Source organism: Tenrec ecaudatus, chromosome 1, assembly GCF_050624435.1.
Source record: "Tenrec ecaudatus isolate mTenEca1 chromosome 1, mTenEca1.hap1, whole genome shotgun sequence".
In the NCBI taxonomy this organism is placed as follows: domain Eukaryota; kingdom Metazoa; phylum Chordata; class Mammalia; order Afrosoricida; family Tenrecidae; genus Tenrec; species Tenrec ecaudatus.
Genome location: NC_134530.1, coordinates 57022074 through 57045005, shown reverse-complemented (window position 1 = coordinate 57045005; position 22932 = coordinate 57022074). Strand labels below are relative to the sequence as shown.

The 22932-nt window shown below is 47.0% G+C and overlaps 1 protein-coding gene across 4 annotated transcripts in view; it reads left to right on the top strand.

Annotated features, from left to right (window-relative positions):
* CSMD2 (CUB and Sushi multiple domains 2) overlaps positions 1-22932 on the top strand; it is a 781206-nt gene that overhangs the window by 673621 nt on the left and 84653 nt on the right. For all 4 annotated transcript variants that reach the window (XR_012785340.1, XM_075553739.1, XM_075553737.1 and 1 more), the window contains 4 exons: positions 2817-2994; positions 4243-4388; positions 22036-22116; positions 22799-22912. Coding sequence is in view for 3 of the 4 variants with exons in the window: in XM_075553739.1 (XP_075409854.1) it covers positions 2817-2994; positions 4243-4388; positions 22036-22116; positions 22799-22912 (519 nt within the window). In the remaining variant the exon portion in view is untranslated. The remainder of the gene's footprint in view (positions 1-2816; positions 2995-4242; positions 4389-22035; positions 22117-22798; positions 22913-22932) is intronic.

The window sequence follows — 22932 nt, the reverse complement described above, 5'->3', positions numbered from 1 at the left end:
ATCTTCATCAGCAAGGGCTCTCAGTCTTCTTCACGCTCAGCAAGCAGTGACGGCACCTGCATGTCACCACTGCGCACGAGCCTTCCTCGCAGGTTACCAATGAAGCTCCCTCCTCCCAGATGCCACATTCTTCTCCAGGTGTGCAGTTTCTTGGTGTATTTGCTCAGCACACAGATTGAACAAATATGATGAAAGGAAGCAACCCCGACACACACCTTTCCTGACTTTAAGCCAGGCAGGATTCCCTCGTTCTGTTAGAAAAACTGCCGCGTGGTCTAAGTATGTAGGCCTGCATGAGAAGACATGAGATCATTTTATACCCAGAAGAATAGCAGTCACAATGCACTGTTAACAATCACGCATAGCTGAATCATAATCTAATCAACCTCTTCCCCATCTTCTTACCCAGATCCATGATGAACATGGCGGCCGTTTGGTGGGAGTAACAGAGGCCATGGTTAGAAAAAGCGTGTTGATAATCCAGTACATTGCCGGCGGAAACATGCCAGGTCCTAATGTCTCAACCACAAGCGACAGATGTCACTTTGCTCACAGTTCAATGACTCTGTCACAGCCACATCACCTCCCATCTATCAGTGTGTCATACTGTGGGGGCTTGGCTGTTGCTGCGACGCTGGAAGCTGCTGCTTCAAAGGCAAGCGAAGTCACTGTGGCCGACAGGCTTCAGAAAGCGTGCAGACAGACCAGGAGGGAAGGCCTAGGAATCTACTTCCAAATATTAGCCAGTGAAGGCCACTCAGAGCACAGTAGAACATTGTCTGCTATAGCTCTGGAAGGTGGCACAGAGCCAAACAACATTTCATCCTCTTTCATGTCAGGTCGCCCTGACTCAGAGCCAACCCTCTGACCACTAACAATAGCCACCCAACAACTCTAAGTCAAGATCTAAAGCACTGCTCTTTTTAAGAAGCATATTTCAGGCCCGACTGGAAAACACTCTTAAGGGTGAGCAGAACAACCTAGAACCATCTATTGGGTTTTTGTTTGTTTGTTTTGTTTTCTTCTGCCCTATGTCTATCTATTTAAGATAGGCAGAACAAACAATCCCAAGGAGAAAACAATAGGACTGGTGGTCCTGGGGTGGGCGGGGGGACATGGGAGAGGAAGGGGCCGGAAGGGGAGTACAGATCCAACAAACTCAGGCATAAGGGAACAACAAGAGATCTAAAATTGATGGCGAGGAGAGTGTATATGCCAGGTAGGGTTTAATCAAGTGCAGTGTATATGAGAGAAATTACTGAGAGCTGAATAGAGGGTTAGCCTGATTGTGGGACAGGAGAAAGGTGAGGAAATAGAGGAAAGAAGTAGGAGTCAAAAGCTATTTATAGAGGTACTGCTATAGATGTGTAGATATGTAAATATATTAATTTATAATGAAAGGGATAGAGGCCAATACACATATATTTATATGTTAATTATGAAGATATCAGACAGACTTTGGGCCTCTACTCAAGGCCTCCCTTAACAGGAGAACATTTTACTCTAATAACCTGGCACTCTTTGATACTCACCTTGGCGACATGATCACCACAGACAAAATAGATGCATAAGCAAATGTGGTGAAGAAAGTGGATGGTGTCCAACTATCAAAAGATATAGTGTCTGGGGTCTAAAAGGCTTGAAGTTAAACAAGCAGCCATCTAGCAGGGATGCAAATAAGTTCACATGGAAGAAGCACACTAGCCTATGTGATCATGAGGTATCGATGAGATCAGAATCAGAAGATCCAAAACAAATAATCATATTTATGTGAAAGAGGCGAGGTTAGAGTGGAGACCCAAAGCCTATCTGTAAACAAGTGGACATCACCCCACCCCCTGCATGCCCAAAGGGTTACAAGGAAGGATTTCAACCAGGATGCAGTAGAGCACCGATGAGACACATCATTCCTCTAGTTCCTGAATGCTTCCTCCCCCGACTACCGTGACCCAGTTCTACCTTACAAATCTGGTAGAATGGAGAACACGCATTGGTACAGATAAGAGCACTCGATACATGGAATTCAGGACAGAGAAACCCCTCAGGAACAGTAGTGGGAGTGGCAATATCATGAGGGTAGAGGGATGGTCAGGGAGAGGGAAGGAGAAGAAAGGGGGAATCCATCACAAGCTTGGATATATAGTCCTCCCCCAACAAAGGGGATAAATAACAGAAATGTGGGTGATGGGAGACAATGGACCATATAAGATACGAAATAATAATAACAATATATAACTAACTGATCAAGGATTCACAAGGGTGGGAGGGACGGGAAAAAACAGGAGCTGATACCAAGGGCTCAAGTAGAAAGGAAATGTTTTGGAAATGTGGCAGGCCACTTACGTACAAGTGTGCTTAATACAATTGAATGATTGCTTATTATAAGATTTGTAAGAGCCCCCCAATAAAATGATTAACTTTTAAAAAGCATATTTTATAAAGAATTGCTTAGTTCTCAAAGTACCGCAGATCTTTCCCTGCCTTAGTCCCCACTGCCTTCTTAGGGAAGTGGGGGGAAGGCACCAGTGTCCCCTTGTTATTGCTGGTCTCTTCCATTAGAAGGAAAGAGGGAGAGGTTGGGAGTTGAGGCAGACCCATAGAAATAACAGCATTGAACACCAAAGAGCCAGATGGGACGTTGGGACTGATGGACAGAGCCAGACAAGCCATTCTCAACCTGCTCTCCATTCCCTCATCTCGCCCAGCTCCATGAGCTGCATTCCTTGTGCTGGGCTAGGGGACTTCACTGAGAAGTCATCTGAATCCTCGGGTGACCTCCAGCATTCATCTGTGTTTTTCTGTTCTTTCTCTGGCAGTCCCCTGTGGCGGGGACATCACCTCTTCCAATGGCACCGTGTACTCCCCGGGGTTCCCCAGTCCATACACCAGCTCCCAGGACTGTGTCTGGCTGATCACCGTGTCCATCGGTCATGGCATCCACCTCAACCTCAGCCTTCTACAGACAGAGCCTTCCGGGGACTTCATCACCATCTGGTAGGACCAGGTGCCAGATCAAGAGCCAATCCGAAAGGAGCATTAGTTGGGTTCTGAACTGCATTATCCATCAATTTGCTCAATAAACCAAGAGCTCCGTGCCTCTAAAATGACTGTCCGCCTCCTGGATGTCGAAAAGATCTGGTGGATGAGCCATGTCACTCCTTAAAACGAGAGTCTAGTGGCCTGCGCCTGGGGTCTGGGTCCTGCTGGGAGCTGACTAAAATGCTAGCCGCAGGTGAACAGGAGGAGGGCCAGATATGAAGACCAAGTTGGCATTTCCAGAGTCTAAATTAAAATTCAGGAACTCTGGTGACATAGTCGGACATACATTGGGCTGGTAACCCCAAGGTCAAATCTACCAGCCACTCCTTGGAACAGAGAGGAGGCTGTCTGCTCCCTGGAAGCTTTACAGCCTTGGGAGCCCAGTTCTGCTATGTCCTAAAGAGTTGCTCTGAATAAGTATCACCTCGACATCAGTGGGTTTGGTTTTAAACTAAAACTCTGTGTTTAATCTGGCTTAGCTACCCATTCCGGGTAGAGCTCGGTAATAAGCCATTGGTCATCTCATGGGATATGAAGCTGTATGCCAGCGCTGCCCAACAGTACTTTCTACAACGATGAAAAGGTTTCCTACCTGTGATGTCCAGTGTGGTGGCCACCAGCCACAGGTGGCTTTCAAACACTTGAATAGGACTGGAGTGACAGAAGCTTGTTTTAAATGTTTCTGAATTTGAATTAATTTAAATGTAAACAGCTCCCAGTGACTATTGGTTACTAAATTGGACAGCTCAGCTCTGAGTTACCAAAAAAGATTGAGTTCATTTTAAAAATGGGAATATAACACATTATTAATTGATAAGTACATTTTTCTATGCCATTTTTCCCAAGCCACTGGATCGTTGGACAGAAATAAAGTTTTGAAATTCCTTTTGGGGGGATGGTACTGCCACTTTAGGAATGAGCAGGAGATTGTGGGATTTTCTTCCCTAGATTCCCAGGACTGAATAACATGAAGACAAGGCTGGGAAGGTGAGGAATCAGGCGAACGGAGAATCGGTGCAAGCTTCACGTACTCTGTCAGCTCTTACAGAGACGATGGGGAGAGGTTAGAAGGTGGTGTTTAGGATTCAGGAAGGCAGTGTTGGGTGTGCCAAAGGGTACCTACACCAGGTGGACAGCGTCACTGCGGGGAACAGACATCCAGGATGACTTGGAACTTAGCAGGATCTTCTTTCCCACGTGCAGGGACGGGCCAGAGCAGACAGCTCCACAGCTTGGAGTCTTCACCCGGAACCTGGTCAGGAAAACAGTATACAGCTCATCCAACCAGGTCCTGCTCAAGTTCCACCATGCCGCAGCCATGGGGGCGATCTTCGCCGTAGCCTTCTCTGGTCAGTATGGAAGCTTGGTTTGGTGGGCAGGACCAGGCTCTCAAGTCAGGTCTGGGCTAGACTGGTGGCCCTGTCATTCATTGGGATGTGACTTTGAACTAGCTGTCACACCTCTGTGGGATTCAGTCGCCTCAGATACATGAGAGTGAAATGCCTGAGGGTATGTGAAAGCTCCCAGCGCAGGGCTCCCTACGGCTAAGTGTTTCTACTTCTGTCTGACCAAGGAAGAAAGCCACACCAGCTGACTATGTGATGCCAAGTCCAAGCTCACAGGCACCTGGGTGAGCAGAGTCATCCTGCTTGTTCAAATCCGTTCACAGGTGGAGTGGCTAATACTTACCTTGGCCCAGCTTGACTCTTAGCACCTTCTAGGGTGCCCCCACTCCAAGGGACTCCCGGCCCAACTACTGACCTTACAAGGAAGACTGGTGTGTTGTGTACGAGCGAGGGCTTGGGAATTACGAGTAGGAGGCAGAGCAGAGTTGTCCAAGTTAGGTTTGGCAGATCAACAGCCTGTTTTCTAAGAACCTAAGAATCTGGGTATCATTTCCTCGTGTTTGTTATGGCGGACACTCAATCAGAACATTCGTAGGCAGTTCTCTGCGTGCCCGAGCCCAGGGGTTAAGCCTCTTGGCTAACAGACCCAGCTGGGATGGTCATAGTAAGAAGAGATGGCAAGACTTTCTTGTGATTACTCTGCGTCTGTCATGAGAAAAGACCAATCGCGAGAAAAGGTCGCCCACTTGGGTAAAGTAGAGGATCAACGGGAGCAAGGGGAACCCTCCACGAGCTGATTGGCACCACAAAGGGTTCGTGCATGCCAGGGATCTTGAGGGCAGCACAGGGCTGGGCAGTGCTCTGCTCTGCTACTCATAAAGTCACCACGCGTGGAGCCCGCTCAGCAGCAACTAATGACAACAGTGCTGACTCAGCGTGGCTCTCGCCTGCAGGTGGCCTTTGGAAGCCTAGCTACAGTTGCTCCAGTGTCATGTGTGGCCACATCTCCGCCCTCAGGACTGTGCTTCTGTTTCCTTAGGAGCATGCACACGACTTTGGGTAGGAACTGACTCAATGACGCCTAGCAACAACAGCATACATGACAATGAGTGTGCAGGCCATGAGGCTGGATGTTGGGGTCTGAGGGTACCAATAAACTCCATTTTCACCAGTTTTCCTCCCCTAAGCTCAGAAGCAATTGAAGGCAAGGCCTAGGAATCAGACACAAGAGAAACAACACAATGATTTTATTCCTGTTGGGAAACTACATCAGAGGCTATGCCTTGGGTAGGTGACTAAGTAGGTCTGCTAAGCCGCACTCACTCTGCTTGAATCAGAGGATGACCGCCCACTCAAGATCAGAGTCCGCCCTTACGAAGCTGGCCCCAGGCCTGGAAGAATGGCCAGACCCCGGTTCCTGCAAAGCATCTTTTCCCAAAGAGCAAGAGGCAGAGCCCAGTATGCTCAGTTTTTCATTCCAGACTTCCCAGGGATATAAATCAAGCCCCTTTCTCTTGGGGAGAAAGGAGAAGTCACATGCTACAATCAGGAGCTACCTCTTCTATCCGGACAGCTTCCAACTAGCAGAGCCCTCAGCGTCTTCTCGTCCATGTCCACGGGCGGGTGGTCCTTCTTTTGCTCTGCGAGCCACTGGGACTTCTCTTGGCCTCTGCCGTGCTCAGGCAAGGCAACGTCTCTTTAGTGCCTCCAAGAAGTACCCAGAGATTCCTCACTGTGCCAAGAAGTTTCCGCCCAAAGGCACTCAGCTAGCTGTCACTCACTGTGGGTGAGCGCATCCATGGTTGCCTGGTTCCCACTGTGCGGACACTGCCGCTGGCATGTGCGGTGGTTGGCACTGTGTCTCACCGTCTTCGGTGGTCAAGCTCCTGATCCATGTAGCTATTGTGGAAGTCACGCTTTTCGCTTTCTGTCTCTTTCGCCACCTGAGTTGTCGTCAGTTAGGATGGCCCTTCCAGTCATAATCCCGTATGTGACTTATCTTAAATTCTGGCTTCTATGCCTTTGGCTATAATCCCATTGTGGAGGAATTCTCCACTATGCTAATGAGCGGGATGAAGGTGGGATTCCGTCCCACCGTAGTAAAGGGGAAGAACCAGGCCACCTCCCTGTGCATCCTTGGGGTGTGGTCTGCCGAAAGACAAAAAGCACACCTGCATCAGAGCCAATTCCTCGGTGAACAAGAGCCATCCCAAAGGCAGGAGCGCAGAGAATGCCCGGATCATTGGAAGGAGGGCCACCCGTGGAGCCCGTTTGAGATCTCGGTCTAAAGTGGTAGAAGCTTTCACCAAAGGCACCAGAGGCCGTCCTCTGAAGACCGTGGGACAGAGCACAGGAGCCAGGCCAGGGCAGAGGCAAAGAGGCCTTGAGACAGAGCACAGGAGCCAGGCCAGGGGCAGAGGCAGAGGCAAAGAGGCCATGAGACAGAGCACAGGAGCAGCACCAATACTACAAGGCAGAGCGGTGGGCCAGCTTCTTGGTCCAAGGAGGGAGAGGCTAAGGAACCAGGTGGCTGAGAGGCTGATGACAAGACGACTTGGCTGCTGGCTGAGGAGATGCACTGCCGATGACTGCATCCTTCTGCTTGCGGCTCCTGACTCGTGGTAACCTGTTGACTTTCTTAATCAACCTCTATAACTGTGAGTCTCGTCGGTGTGAGTTCTGAGTGGTCATTGCAAGGAATTAGCAAACTCAACAGAAAAGTAGAGTGTTGTGGGAGGAATGATTGATGTTAGAATCAGCAAAGGAAGATGGAAGGTGGAGGCATGTCTGGCACCTGCCTTACAGCAATAGGGAAGCCAGAGGTCAGATATGCCCTGCTTCACACAGCTTCAATAGCACCTCTATCTTTGTCTCTGTGTCTGAAAAGTTCTCAGCTCAAGAACCCCAGGCCCAAAGGGCCTGATCTGCTCCAGGCTCCTCTAGACCTCTGTGGAATGAGCCCTTTTATAAACCTGCTTCCTCCCACCAATACCACGAACTGACCAATTCCCTGTGCATAGGCCACAGTTACCTAATTTCCCCAGTCATCAACCACTGCCCCACAAGAGTTTTATGTACCTTATTTGCATAGTAAACTGACCAACCCATTTGCAAGATTGCAACCATTGTGGTGAGCTACAAACCCAGGGCCAGAAAGGCCATACACCTATGTAAGGCAGAGCCCTGCCAGAGAAGGAAAACCCAAACACCTTCCGCTAATGACGAGCTATGGGAAAAATGATACGACCGCACCACGTCAAAGGCAGGAAACTTGTGAGAGCTGGAAAAGCCAGGTTGTCCCCTTACAGTCCCGCTCTCCAAGGTCTCACTGTATAACGAGAGACCTGCTGTACTGCGGACATGCTGTGAAATAATACCACCAGTCGCCACCAAGTCGATTCTGACTCCTGGTCCTGCTGACCACCCCCTGAATGTCAGAATGCAGCTGTGTTCCACAGAGTTCAGGCTGATTTTTTTTTTGAAGTGTTATCTCTAGGCCTTTCTTTCAAGGGACCTGAGTGGAATCGACTTTCAATTGCCAGCTGAGTGCTTTAGCCATGTGCACTATGCAATAGCTGGCCTGATGTATGTATGGGTTGTGATAAGACCTGTAGGAGCCCCCAATAAAAGGATAAAAAGAGAGAAATAGCTGGCCTGTAACCTTCAAAAGGATGGAAGGTATGAAGGTCAAGGGAAGACGCCTGAGGACCTGGCCCAGACCAGAGGAGTTGAAGGAGCCGTGACAACGAAGTGCACTGTGTGACTCTGAGCCGCATCTTAGGGAGGACTTTGTGGTGCCAAGTGATGCGACTTAAACAAAATGTGACCATTGCAAGGTATGAGGGGTCGAAGAGTTCCTGAGGACATCCCATTATCCTTTCATTCCTTGTGTTTTTCATGAACATTTGAAGCCCCCTAGTGTCAGTGTTCAGTTTCTGATTTTCAGGGTCACGTGGTGTTTCGTGTGGGAGAACGGGCTGATCTGAGAGGAGTGGGTGATGCAACATCCCGGGCTTAGGAGGCAGCCCCGTGACAACTTACTCGGAAATGAGCCCTTGAAAGACAAAGGTCTTCGAGCTCCCCTCCCAACTTTTCTCTACATTGTGGTCCTTTCAAATTAGATGCACTTACAAGGAGAGCCAGGTCAGGGGGAAATGGTGGGAAAGAAAGGCCATGTAAAGCTAGAAATCTGCATGTGAATGAGGAGCAGTGGAGACCTGGAGGACACCGCTGACGAGCTCAGTGGGAAGAAGCCAAGCCGCAGACTGGAAAAGGATAACAGAGAAGATGGTTGAAGATGACACAGGGACCAGGAGTCCATGAAGCACTTAGGAGAGGAGAACTACATGACTGGAACAGAGAGCATAACCGCCCTCTAAAGCCGGAGTATGTAAAATAAGCCATGTGTATAGAGAAAATGCCATGATCCTTGTAGTTGCCTCATATGAAGTGAAAACCGGACAACAAAAAAGGAAGGCAGAGACGAATCGATGCGTTTGCGTGGTGGTGGGGTGCGAGGACAGGCGATCCCAGGGACTGCCAGCGGAAAGAAGGTGGGACAGTCTTAGGAACATGACGGGAATGCTCCTTAGATTCTCTTTTGACACTAGCTTGCTTTGGACACTATAAGAAAGGACCGATTTCTAGAAAAGACATCATGGTTCGCAAAGAAGGTCAGTAAAAGCAAGAGAAGCCCTCGGTGGGATGGATTCGCACAGTCGCCACGGCAGTGAGCTCAGGCCTACCAGTAGTCATGGACTTGGTGCCGGGCCAGGCCTTGTTTCGTTTCTGTTCTTCATAAGGTTTTATGATCAGAGCTGGCTTGATGGCAACTGAAAACAAACAACACGGAGTGGAAGAGCTGGCTGACCCTATTCCAGGGGAAAGCCAAACAGTCTGAAAAGTATTTTAAATCATAAGGCTATATATGATTCACTGTAGTTAAGTCTAGTTTGACTTATAATGTCCTATCAGGCAGAGTACAACTGCCCCCCCCAAGGTTCTGTCTTCCTCGTGGAAGCAGACTGCCACGTCTTCCTCCCACAGAGAGACCTGGGGTTCAAACTGGTAGTCTTTTGGTCATCAGCCAAGCACTTTAAACACTGTACCACCAGGGCTCTTTAAAAGGATGAAGTGAAGGAGGAATCTACTAGAAGTCAAGCATAGAAGGTTATCTACAAGAGTCCAAATCAACCCGTGCTCAGACTAATGTATTTGGGGTACTAAGTTCCAAAAGTAAGTGAAGTTTTTCCATAGCTATTTCAGGGGTGAAGAGGCTGATGGCTTCACATGTGTAGGCAAGAAACAGCCGTTCACACGTGTTTAAGGGCTTCGCATTTAGAACAGCCCACAGTCATAGTTTGAATCAAGGAGGAATTCCACCCAATGGGAGCTGCACCATCAAGTCAACATAGAAGAGTGCTATAACAGATAAGAGAAGGAAGTCTTGATACCAGCTGTATTAGGCTGAGTTTTACAGAAAAACAGAACCAGCGACACTCCCGTGCATATCACAAACAGACATATCTTTTATATCAAGAAAGTGGCCCAGCCCAGTCCAACTCAAGTTGAAGGGTCAGGTTCTACTCAAAGCAGGAAGCTGGGAGACCACAGGCTGTTGGGTACAGGGCTGCTTGACTCCAAGATTGGCAGGAATACAGCAGGGTGCTGACGTTGACAGCTCCAGACATAAACACAAGACCCAGTCAAGCAAGAAGGCCAAGGGCCAAATAAATTGCTCTCTAGCTTCTCTCAAATGGGTCTCACACCCAAGGAAATACTCTTAGACTATGACCTGATTGGTAGGTTACCTTCCCAGATGTTTAAAGTTGACACAAAACCTAACCATTACACTAGATCAGCAGAGATTTGCCTACATAGTAATTGAGAATATAGGTTCAAAGTAGATTGCAAATGCAACATTAATTCCTAAAATATTAAACTAATAATTTTATACTTGAAAATAGCCAAGTGAATGAAAGAAGTATAAGAAATGGGGCAGGGGCTCGTATTTCCAGGGGATGGAGTTAATAGCTATTATTCTACTCTGACTTTAGTAATGAGAGATCTGAAGGTGCTGCGTACATGTGAGCCCTTCATGAATTAAAACAAGAACGCAATACTTTCAAATCGTGAGTGGAAAAATAGCAAGCAAGACCAAATTCACATGTGCGTGCATATGAGGTAGGAAAAAAGTGAGGAACACAGATACAGAAAGCATAGAAGAGATAGAGCCACAAAATAAAATCATCTCACTCTTATGGTAAATTCACATCTAATGAAGCCCAATTCTCTATTAAAACGAGCAAATACGATATTTAGAGTAGTCTAAATAGAAATCTAACTACAGCTTCTTTGCCAGAATGGAAGCAGGGAGGTGCAGGACAGTTTAGAAAGAGAAGAAGCGTGGACAATGCTTCATCAGTGGGTGAGCACAAACCGAAATGACAAGCAAAGAAAAGAGGAGGGTGGGAAACACAAACAGCCTTGAAAGTGAATTATTTTATGTTGAGACATGCTGTCATATAGCATGTCAGTGTTTTTAATTTATAATCCTACTGGGAAGCAAACTGGCACTTGATCTTGGACAGCTTGAGACTACATATCAAAAGACCTTAATACAATATGATTCATGGCAGCCAAAACCTTTGGGGTGCCTCAATAGTTCATACTGGTCGCCTTCCCTCCCATGGATACAGGGCAGCTCTTTGTGCCTCCTGACACCCCTCCCCATGGCCCCACCCACGGTCGCTCAGACCACAGGTCTGCAGGAGTCCTCAGGTGTTTTTCTTGGGAACCGAAGGGATTCTGTGTCTGTCTGGACTGCCCTCCAAGCAGAAGAAAAAATATATAAATTCAAGTGCAGCGGTTGGCTATTTTCTATTGTCCTTGTGGACCGAGACATAGAAAAATATTAGGTACAGAAAGAGAATGGCTGCGACACACGGAACAGCTTCCTGAATTTTGAAAGCCCTTCCGTCCCTTGTCCTCTACCTTCTTGAAGTCATGGGCAATCTCATAGCCTTTTTTTTTTGCCAACCTCCCTCTTCCTGTAATCAATGTGTTTGAATAATAGTTCTGGCAAAGAATATCGAAAGTACCATGGACTTCCCAAAAGACAAACAAGCCATTCGTGGAAGGAGTACAGCCAGCGTGCTCCTTAGAGGCAGGGATGGCAAGACTTTGTCTCACATCCTTTGGACATGCTGTCAGGAGAGACCAGTCCCTGGAGAGGGACTTTATGCTTGGTAAAGTAGAAGTGAATGGGCATCAGAAAAGAGGAAGGCCCTCAAGAAGATGGATGGACACAGTGGACTCAGGCACAGGAACAATAGCGAGGATGGCATGGGACCAGGAATGTTTCTTTCTGTTGTGCACAGGGTCGCTATGGGTCAGAACCAACTTGGGAGCACCTAGCAACAGCAGCGCTCTTGGTGTACATTGCCTCTTCACCCAAGTCAACACTTGTCTCCCTCGAGCCAGTGACAGCCTCTCCTTCCCCTCCTATCAAAGTTTTTTTCCCAGTGTAAAAACGCTTTGACTTTCTATATTTTTGGTCTTGTGTAATATTTGTTCTTTTGTGATGGACTAGTTTCATCCATTGGTGGGGCGGTGCAGGATCAGACAGTGTTTTCTTCTATTGTACATGGGGTCGCTATAGGGACCAGACTCTGTGACACCTACCAACAACCATATCACTCGGCATCAGGTCCTCCAGCTTCTCCCATGTTCGAAGGTGGTTGTCAAGTTCACTATTATTCTTTAAGGCTGTATGTAGTCCATAGTATGGACTACAGTGTATTTATCCATTTGTTCCACTGGCGGGCATTTAAGTTGTTTTCCATGTGCTATTATTAGTAAATTGTTTTAACATGCTATAAGGCATGTGGTTACCATGATCTGGGGGTCAAATCCAAAGCAACCAATAATGCCCTAATATCCTGGTGGCTGCTCTCCTCGATGTTCTTGAAAGAGAGCTACAAGGAACAAAGCAAGGGAAAGCAGTGTAAGGTGTGATTATCAGCTGGACTTGCCCACTCAACTCCAATCAGAGAACCCTGAGTCCTCTGGGAAGCTGAACTAAGCAGGTGAGCCACACTGTCTTCTCCTGAACGATGTTCAGGTGCTATGGAGTCGGCTCGGATTCATAGCCGCCCTATAGCCATCAGAATGAAGCCCTACCCGATCCTGCACATCGTTGCTCGGTCTGAGCCCATTGCCGCAGCCAGTTCATCTCATTGAAATGCCTTCCTCTCTTTGATTAACCCTTTAACAAGGGTGATGTCCTTCTCCAGAGACCAGTCCCTCCTGACAACATATTCAGAGCACGGGAAAGGAAGTCTCACGATCCTCACTTCCAAAGAGCATTCTGAGTGCGCTCCATCCAAGACAGATCTGTTTGTTCTGCTGGCGGTCCCAAGATGGTCTGTCTTTATCTTTGCCGACATCCTAAGTCAAGCACATCGATTGTTTGGTGGCCTTCTTTATTCATTATCCAACTTTCTTCACATGCAGAACGGGGATTGAAAATGCCATGGATTGGGTCAGGCACATAGTCCTCAAAATGACATTTTTTCACCTTTGAAAGAGGTCGTGTGCAGCAGATTCGCCCCTGTTCAATCTGTGGTTGGATTCCATGCTTTCAGCTCCCACCGGCATTGATTGTGAACCCACCGGAATGAAATCCTTGACCGGGCAACGTGTCTGCATGTATTGTGATGTTGCTCGTGCCTGCTCGGCGGCCTGGGGTTCTCGTAATCCACACGGAAGGCATCATCTTTGACCTTCAGCAGTGTGTCAAGACCTCTTTACTTCCAGTAGCAAGGTTGTGTCATCACTCCTCGGCCCTTTGTCTAAGATCAAGTGTAGTAGCAGTAGCAAGGTTGTGTCCTTGAAATATCTAAAGGTTTTTCTCTAATCCTGGCACCACTTAGTCCTTATATTTTGAAATCCCTTTGTCCACCTTCTCATATTATTTGCACAACATTCAGATTGCCTGAAAAAGGATGGCAAAAAGATACAACCTCGACGCATGCCTTTCTTGTATTATAAACTCCTGTGGCATCCCCTCGTGTGTTCAAATGTTCTTGGGTTGTGTGTAGGATGCACGTAAACACACTTAGACATTCTGGTATTCCTACGCTTTGCAGGGTGATCCATGATTTGTTATGATTTGCATAAGCAAATATCTTCGAATAGTCAATGAAGCACAGATAAACATCTTTCTGGTATTTTCTACTTTCAGCCAAGATCCATCTGATATCAACTTGACTTTCTGGTAGTTCCCTATCAATGTACCATAGTCCTTGAATTGTCTTCTGCAAAGTTTGACTTCTCTGTAGTATTACTGATGGCATTTGATAATTCCCACATTCTATTGGATCAACTTTCTTTGGAATGGGCACATATTTGGATCTCTTCCAGCTGGTCAGCCAGGTAGCTTCTGGATTTCTAGGCATAGACTTGTGAGTCTTTCCAACCTTGCAGCTCTTTGTTTTGTTGAAAAATCTCAGCGTTCCATTCTGTTGTGCACAGAGTTTCTATGGGTCGGAACCAACTTGATAGCACTAAGCAAAAATGACCCTCTTACTTTACATTGCCTTCTTACTCCCCCAAGTTCACACTTCTCTACCCTTTAGCCAGTGCCTCCTCTCCTTTCCTTCCCCGGGCCACAACCATCAAAGTATGGGTTTTGGTGTAAAACCTTGTTGACTTTTATTTTAATGGCCTTATGCGATATTTGTTATCTTGTGATTGACTAATGTCACTCACTGGGGGGTGGTACCAGCACCAGACACTGCTTCCATCTTTTGTATGCAAGGCTGCTGCCACTCGATTAACCGCTGAACTCCACTCTGAGCCAGGAGTGTCCAGTTGACATGGTAGCTCACTGCCACACCAGCTGTGCCTCATCCCCAAAGGGAGCTATGGTGTTTGGGACAAAATGCAAAGAAATTCTTCAGAGGAAGCCTGTCAGATACCAGGTGATACCATCAATGTAGTACAGGTGTGTGCTGGCAGACAATAGAGCCTACACCGAAATCTTAGCCATGACTGTGCCTAGGCTCTGGGCTTTGGGGAACTTCGTTTTGTTGCTTTTCACTATCCCAAATCTTATTGAGCAGAATTTTGGAATGTTTAAAGAAATAACTGTAGTAAACAGTGCAATGGTAAATCATCCTAATCAAAATAATAACCACAAGATATAAAATGCTTGATCTATATTTAGGTAGTGTAAATTATATTCGGGTAAATTTAGTATATTTCTTTTTAGGGGAATGTTAAAGAATAATTAAGTATTTCTTGGGAGTTGTAAAGGTTACAGTGAGGCTGAGACGGTTTATATATAACACTAAAACGAAAGCATCACTAGTGTGACTACATAAAAAATGGAATGTTTCTACAAATAACGATGTGCCATAAACTATGAAAATATATATAACAGGAAAAGGTCAGTCTGGAATATTTGAAAACACTCTGCCAGTGGGACTGTAAAATAGTATAACCACTGTGGAAACCAGCATGCCCCTTTCTTTAAAAGTCGGAAACAGAAAAGCCAGAGGATCCAGTTAACCCCACTGCTAGGTCTATCTCCTAAAGAAATAAGGTATATATGCACACTCATGTTCACCAACACATTATCCACAATAACAAAAAGATAGAAGAGTGTAAGTACCCCCATGGGCAAGAGGCAAATAAACTATTATCCACACACACCATGAAATACTGTGCTATGTGCGGTAAAGAATCACGGGGGGTCCATAAAGCACCTCAAACACCTCCCTCTTGGAGAATCCACAAAACAACCTGGAGGACATTATGCCAAGTGGAACTGAGGCAGTCACGAACAGAAAAATATTGTCCGAGACCACTATTAAGAACATCTGTACACACAGAAAGAAGCATTCTTTGATAGTTACCAGGCATGAGCGGGATAGGAAAACTGATAACTGGAGTGTCTATCTCTCACGGCCATTGAGTCAATGATGGCTCATAGCAACCTTGTGGTGGCCATATAAGAAAGAGTCACATGGCCCCTGTGGATTTCCAAGACTGTAATTCACTATGGGAGTAGAAATCCTCCTCTTTTTCCCTCAGATCGGCTGGTGGTTTCCAATTACTGACCTTGAGGTTAGCAGCGCAGCACAGAATCACTACACCCACAAGGCTCTGCCTAGAGAGTAGACGCAGGTTGACTTGGGCGAAGAGAAATGCGATATGCAATAAGGGGAGGCCAGCACAGCATGACCAAAGCAAAGAAAGAACCCGGGGTTGCCCAAGAGTGACGGACAGGAGGCACAGCCCTGCTATCGCAGTAATAACAGAGTCTGCAAGGAGAGGCAGAGGCAGACAGGGAAGCTGAACACATATGGGAAGGAAAATGGAGCAGAACCAGAAATATATATTGTTGTGGCAGAAGATATTACTCCATCTATACTTGTATGTGCTGCAAGTATTTCCATGGATATAGTAGACCACACAGGAGGCAAAGTTAGGAAAACTTAGTCATAACCAGACAGTGGTTCACAGGAAACACATGCCTCCACTACCCTGAAACCAAAAGAACTAGATGGTGCCAAGCTACCACAATTAACCACGCTGATCAGGATCACCATAGAAAGTCCTGTTTATGGACGTCTTAATATGGGCATGTACAAATGTAAATATATTTATATATAAAAAATAAGGAAATAGATCGATAAATATATTTATGTCTTAAGTATTAAGGTAACACACAGACATTGGGCCTCTACTCAAGTACTCACTACATGATCGCTGAAGACAAAATGGGTGCCTAAGTAAATGTGGTAAAGAAAGTTGATGGTGCCCGGCTATCAAAAGATATAGCATTAAGGTTCCTAAAGGCTTAAAAATAAACAAGCAGCCATCTACTAAGAAGCAACAAAACCCACATGGAAGAAGTTCACCAGCCTATGTGATCATGAGGTGTAGGTAGATGGGATCGAGTATCAGGCATCAAAGACCCAGAACAAAAAAATCTATCAATGTAATTGGGGGGCGGGGGCGCAGAGTAGAGACTCAAAGCTGATCTGTAGATAATTGGACATCCCCTTACAGAAGGGTCACAACGAAGAAACAAGCCAGTCAGGCTGCAGTATAGCACCGATGAAACATACAACTTTCCTCTACATTCTTTAATGCTTCTTTCCCCCCATATCATGACCTCAATTCTACTTTATAAATCTGGCTAGACCAGAGCATGTATACTGTTACAGATTAAAGCTGGAAACACAGGGAATCCAGGATAAATAAACACCTTGGGACCAATAATGAGAGTAGCCGTATCCGAAAGGTAAGGGGAAGGTGGGGGGAGAAAGTGGCAACCGATCACAATGATCTACACATAACCCCCTCCCAGGGGGACAGACAACAGAAAGGTGGGTGGAGGAAGACAATGGTCAGTGTAAGACATGCAAAAAAATATTTTATAAATTATCAAGGATTTGGGAGAGAAGGTGGGGAAGGGGAAAATGAGCTGATATCAAGGGCTCAAGCTGGTATCAAGAAACTGTTTTCAAAATGATGATGGCAACATATGTACAAATGTGCTTGACACAATGAATGCATGCATGAATTGTGATAAGAGCTGTAAGAGCCCCCAATAAAATGAGTTTTTAAAAGACGAAGAAGAAGATAGCCCTGGACAGAGTTGGGGGTGAAATTGTAGAACAAAATCCATTTAAAAAAGTCAGTCTGATAGAGACTGGGTGGGGGGGAGGGCGTCTCAAGGCTGTAGCCCTTACACATCCTTTGTGCCTGGAACTGAACCCACTCTTGGGGATCAACTTTCAGCCAAGTAATAGGCAGGTCTATAAAGTGACCAATAACTCAAGTTAGAATGTACTCCTCAGAACGAAGAGTGAGATGAGGTCAGTAGGGCAGCACTGGCCCCAAAATGAAGCTCCAAAGTGGGGAAGAGGCAGGACAGAAGCAGGACAGAGAGAGACCGGGAGCCCAGCGAGGAACGGGAGGTGTGTTGTTACATTGTGGTGGCTCCAAGCAGTCACCAAACAAAACCATAAGTTATCTAATAGCAACAGGTCTGCACTGCAAACTCTACCAAAATCACAACAAAATGTCCAAAAGTAAATTACAAAGATAAAGTAGCTTCATAACTCACCCTACACACACACCACCAAGAAAAACCAAGCAAAGTGATCTTCAAATTTGTTTTAAAAAAAAAAATGTTGAAGGACACAAAACTCACTGCCGATTCACAGTGACCCTACCGGACAGGGTAGAACTGCTCCTGTGAGTTTCCAAGCCTGGAACTCTTTACAGAAATTGAAAGCCTCCTCTTTCTCCTGCGGAGCAGCTGGTGGTTTTGAACTCCTGACCTTGCGGTTAGCAGCCCAGTGAGTAACCACTATGCAACCAGAACCGAAGGACACAAAAGGACAAGTATTCTGTTTTTTATAAGAGTTGAGTTTAAAAAAAAAGAAATGCAAGTAATCTATTGACATATGAGAAATGTTTAGCCTACAAAAACCTGCTGCCGAGTCGATCCAAATGCTAACCACCCAAGACGGTAGATCATCATGGGACAGGAAGGCCTCGCCTTTCTCACAAAGAACCCTCGGTGGGTTCCAACTGCCAACCTTTTCTCTAACAACCACGTGCTTCACCTGATGCACCACTAGGCTCCTGTTTAAGCTAATGGATTATCAGATCTCAATCAAAAGCAAACAAATAAATCCATCTTACTTGCTTATCGAGTTGACAGACATTACAAGGAATGACCATCGAAAGGATAGTATCTCGAAAGTGAACCAGGGAAACATAGATAAAAACCATAGGTATCCGAATGGATTTTGCGCTCACACTTCCTGACAACTAAGCTAAGACCAACTACGCAGTCCTGGTGACATGGCCCTACTTGACGCTTGCTTTCAGGAAGAGACCAGTGCAGATGTCAGTGCTGTGGGAAAGTGCGGTGACTAAGTCAGACGGTGCCCAGCTGTCAGAAAGGATGGAGTCTAGGCTCTTAAAGACGTCCTAAAACAAGCGTCACCTCAGTGCACACAGAAGAAGCATGCCAGCCTGTGTGGTCCAAGGATGATAACAACAACATCCAAAACCAAAACCATCTTAGACCTTGAATTCGGAGCGCCCAGTTTGCAGAAGGTGATGGGTGACGTGGGAGCCCAAGCTCCATTTGCAGGGTCCCCGTGTGGACGCAGCCCCCAGGGAATCCCTCTGACCCTTGACCGGGGGTGTGATAGCCGTACTATCAGACAGAGCACATTCGGAAGTGGATTCGTGCAGATAGTTGGGTAAAAATTTAACACCTTGTCATTTGTTCTCTTTTTTCACCCATTTTAATTTTGTGCTTTTAATATTTTCTGTCAAGTTTTTCTGTTTTACTTTGTTAAGTTGTTCGGTTTTGTTTGTTTTTGTATGCTTTTCTTTGTAGGAAATCCAGGCTAGGTGAATCTATAGATAGAGTAAATGGATGAAGAGTTTCTTAGGGGGAAGTTGGGCGGGGGGCGGGGGGGGGATGGGAGCTAATAACAATGAGCACAAGAAAGAAGAAACTGATCTAAAATCGATTGCCGTGATGATTGGACAACTCTTTTTAATATGCCCAAACCACTGAATGGCATGCTATGTAAATTAGATGTCAACAAAACTGTTCAATGTTTAAAGGGGCTTGCCTCTCATACCCCAAGTGTAAGGACTGAGCCTGTTTTGTTTAGTCTGGATCCTCAGCAGCTGACGCTTCGACCCCTTCATAGCTCACCACTTAGCGAGTTGGAGCACAAAAGACTGGTCACACCTGCTGAGACACTGCCAGTCTCTCTGTATGGATCGGGACCATTTTCCTGGACAGCAAAACAGTGGCTCGGTCGTTAAAGTGCCCATCAGCAGCCACTCTGCTCCCAGAAAGCTTTACAGCCGTGGAAAGCCCCTGGGGAGAAACGGTTCTGTCCTGCAGGGTCCCTGTGAGTCAACTCGTCCACAACAGGCTTGTTTTATGTTTATCAAGTTCAGGCGTGAGCGCCGTGGCGTGTGTGAAGGCACGGTTAAACCTGGCTGTTGGCACCAAGAGGACCTCTTGGACTTTATAGCCACACTTCATTTCTCAGCGCAACATTTTTCAGCTAACACTTCTGTAGAAACGTTTTAAAAGCTAAATCCCCCAGGACATTGTACAGCTTTGTAAATAAAAACTACATGTAGAAAAGAGTCTCATGCTGCGTTCTACCTCCAATTACCGGTGCTGCCAGAATCCCACATGACCATGTGAGCCAACGGCAATGCCCACAATGGGCTTGTACATCTCCGAAGCTGCCCACTAGCACCACGCCGTGCCGTCCCCCCACCCCCACCCCCCACCGCCTCGTGCCTGTGCCAAGCAGATTTCCATCCTGGCGCTCATGCTTGTGGTTGCCTGGTGTGGACAATATCTTGGCTGGAAAAGTCTGCGTGATAACCTAGTGTGCGCAGTGTTCACATGTGAAGTGCGCGTGCACCTGCGCACACACAGCACTGGTTTATGCTTGTGGTTGAGTGTCCTCTCGGGGCAACCCCATGTACTGCTCAATTAAACACTGCCTGCTCGTGGGCTGTCTTCATGATCCACCATGATCCGCCCACGTGCCTCGCTGCTGCTACTGTGTGTGTCAGGTGCCTTCCAACCAGAGAGACGCATCTTCAGCCCTGTTTCAGATAACGTTCCGTTGTGATCCAAGGGTTTTCCCTGGCTACCTAATCTGACGTGTATCACCAGGCCTTTCCTCCTAGTCTGTTTGAGGGGCCCCTGAAGCCTGTCCACCAGAGATGACCCTGACGGCATTTGAAGACGCACACCCAAGCCACTGAGGCACAACAAAGTGACAGACGGGGTGGACTTCACCTCCGGTACCGGGACATGTCCCAGAAGGGGCCGTTCCCCTGGAGAAGGGCACCGTGCTTGGTCAAGAGTCAGCACAAAAGAGAAAGACGCCCCAAAAAGATGGGCCGACAGTGGCTGCAGCCAGGAGCTGAGAGGGAGAGAAGTGGGGGACCGCACAGGCTGGGGCCGCGTGTCAGCCCCTTGTACACAAGGTTGCTTGAGTTGAAAGTAATGACCGTTACCCAACAACAGCAACATAGTCACGATGCTCGTATGTACATGTGTGTGCGTGTGCAGCACATGTATGTATTGGCAGCAGTATACAGTGACCCTATATATTTAAGAAGGACCATGCATAGTGCTTTTCTTACTTCGGGGCTTTGGGGATGAATGAAGAAGGACTTAGAGCCTCCGAGACTAGGCTAGGTAGGGTTCTAGGACTCGGAATTGTTCTGGTGGCCCTGACTTTGACTGTTGGGGGTTGACGTTCAATGCATTCTCTCTCTTTTTTTTTTTCATTTAAAGAAATGGGAAATAGGCTCCAGTGAGCATCTTTATACAGAACATCAGGTTTCTGAGAATGAATCACTGGTGTTCAGCAAGAGATGCCTGTGCTGTTAAAAGGTCATAACCTTTAATAATTTCTAGTCTAACAGAAAACAAACCAAAGGGGGAGAAAGCGAGAGAAGGTCCTAGGATACGCGTATGAGGGAGGGGCCTTCAAAGTTCACAGAGCAATGGAATAAAAGGACAATGGAACTTTCCCATGAACTTTTGGAAGACCTCTTACTTCAGTAAGGCTAGTCATCCGTTTTGCTTTAATTTGCTTTTAAAAGTCAAGTGCTTAGCAACAACCTATAAGATGAATTTCTACAAAGCCATATAATGGAAGCCTGTCATTCATATTTAATGAAGTAGGAAAGTTCTTACAGTACAACAGTAGATGACGAGGATCCGCATGGTGGAGGTTAGGCTACTTTGGGAAATAGTAAGCATGACAGCAGCAGCCACTGTGGCACCAGCTCACCTTTGTGCCGCTCACCTCTGTGCCAGGTGACGAATGAAGGCCAAGTGCTGAGCCCACACTGACCTCTGCTGGCACCACCAGCCCACATCCAAGTGCCATCCGGCCTCTGTCCAGAGGAATAGATTCCAGGTCCGAAAACCGCTGAAGCGGGATGTGGTTGGCCAAGGCCCGAAGGCAAACAAGCTGCCCGGCGGGGGCTATCACATAAAGCCCACCCACGAGTTGGCATCTGTGCAGGGGAAACAACGTGTGGTTGGGAGCAGCCAGACCTGGATTCAGATCCTGGCTGTAGCACTCCCTTCCTGTGGGAACACTGGCTTCCTTCTAAAGAGAAGCAGGGCAGCTCGAAGGGAGGTGGTGGGACTGGGAGGTAGGTGACAGGTGTGGAAGTGCCTGGCTCACGGTGGGTGCACTGCAAATGCACCTTTCCCTCCCTGGCATGCGAATGACTGTCACTGTCTGCTTCGGAGACTCTCCTTCCTTTATGGTGGGTTTCAACCTGGGCTTCCTGCATTGCACATGGATGACAAGAGAGAGGTGACGGCACAGCAGCAGAGCGATACTTGGCTTCACCCCCCCCCCTCAGATTGAATGCAATGTGCATTCATTGATAATAAAAATAAAATAACAAGAAGAAAGTACACTTCACACCCATGGATATTTGTCGTGTGAGTGAATGAGGGACAAGAACATGAAGACATAACATGAGAAGTGCCCTTCTTAGACAAACGATGCCCTTACACTAATTTGTTTCTGGACCCTTGCAGCTTATCCACTCACCAAGTGTCCTCCTCCAACGATCCTGCCTAACGCGGAAGTTGTCACAGAGAATGAAGAATTCAACATAGGTATGGGGGTGCGCGGAGGTGGGGAGACAGTTGCCATCAAGCGGATTCCGACTCATGGTAATCCAAGAACCTCAACATAGGGAGCACCCCCAGACCAGCCAGCCCTGGAAACTCAGGGCTCACGGGAAGGGATGGGCAGAGGTGGAGATGAACCAGTGGGCTCACCTCTCTCTCCCAGCCGCCGAGAGAAGTAACTAGCCCAAGGCAAGACAGCTGATAGTCTGTCAACTAAGTCTGCACCCAAAATATACTCTTCCTTTGGGCAATATCTAGAAAAGTGGCTTTCTTTTGGGACCCAAGTCAATATGTTCTGAGAAATAAGTCTACGCAAACAGTGTGGAAAATATACTTGGGTGCAGACCCAGGCTAGCTGTGGAAGGGGAACAGCAATTGTTTCAGGAATTTGATTGGGGTTCAGCTACTTATTGCACTTCGCAAGACAATACTACTTGCCACTCATAATCTTGCCCGGGAATGTGCTTGTGTCCCGTCAGTCCCTTCGGTCTTCTTCAGAAAATCCCAAGCTCAGAAGCAGGTTACCCAGTAAACAAGGCAAACACCCACCTACTTGTACTTGCATGATCTGTAGTGAACCATTTCACGTGGGGTTTTAGGTGTGACAGGCTTATGCTTACCTGGCTGGGCGGGGCCTCCAGCACTAGAGCTGCTCTCTTCTTGACAGGTGACATCGTGCGCTATCGCTGCCTCCCGGGTTTCACCTTGGTCGGGAGTGAAATCCTGACTTGCAAGCTTGGAACTTACCTGCAGTTTGAAGGGCCACCTCCGCTCTGTGAAGGTAATTGCTCTGGGTTGTGC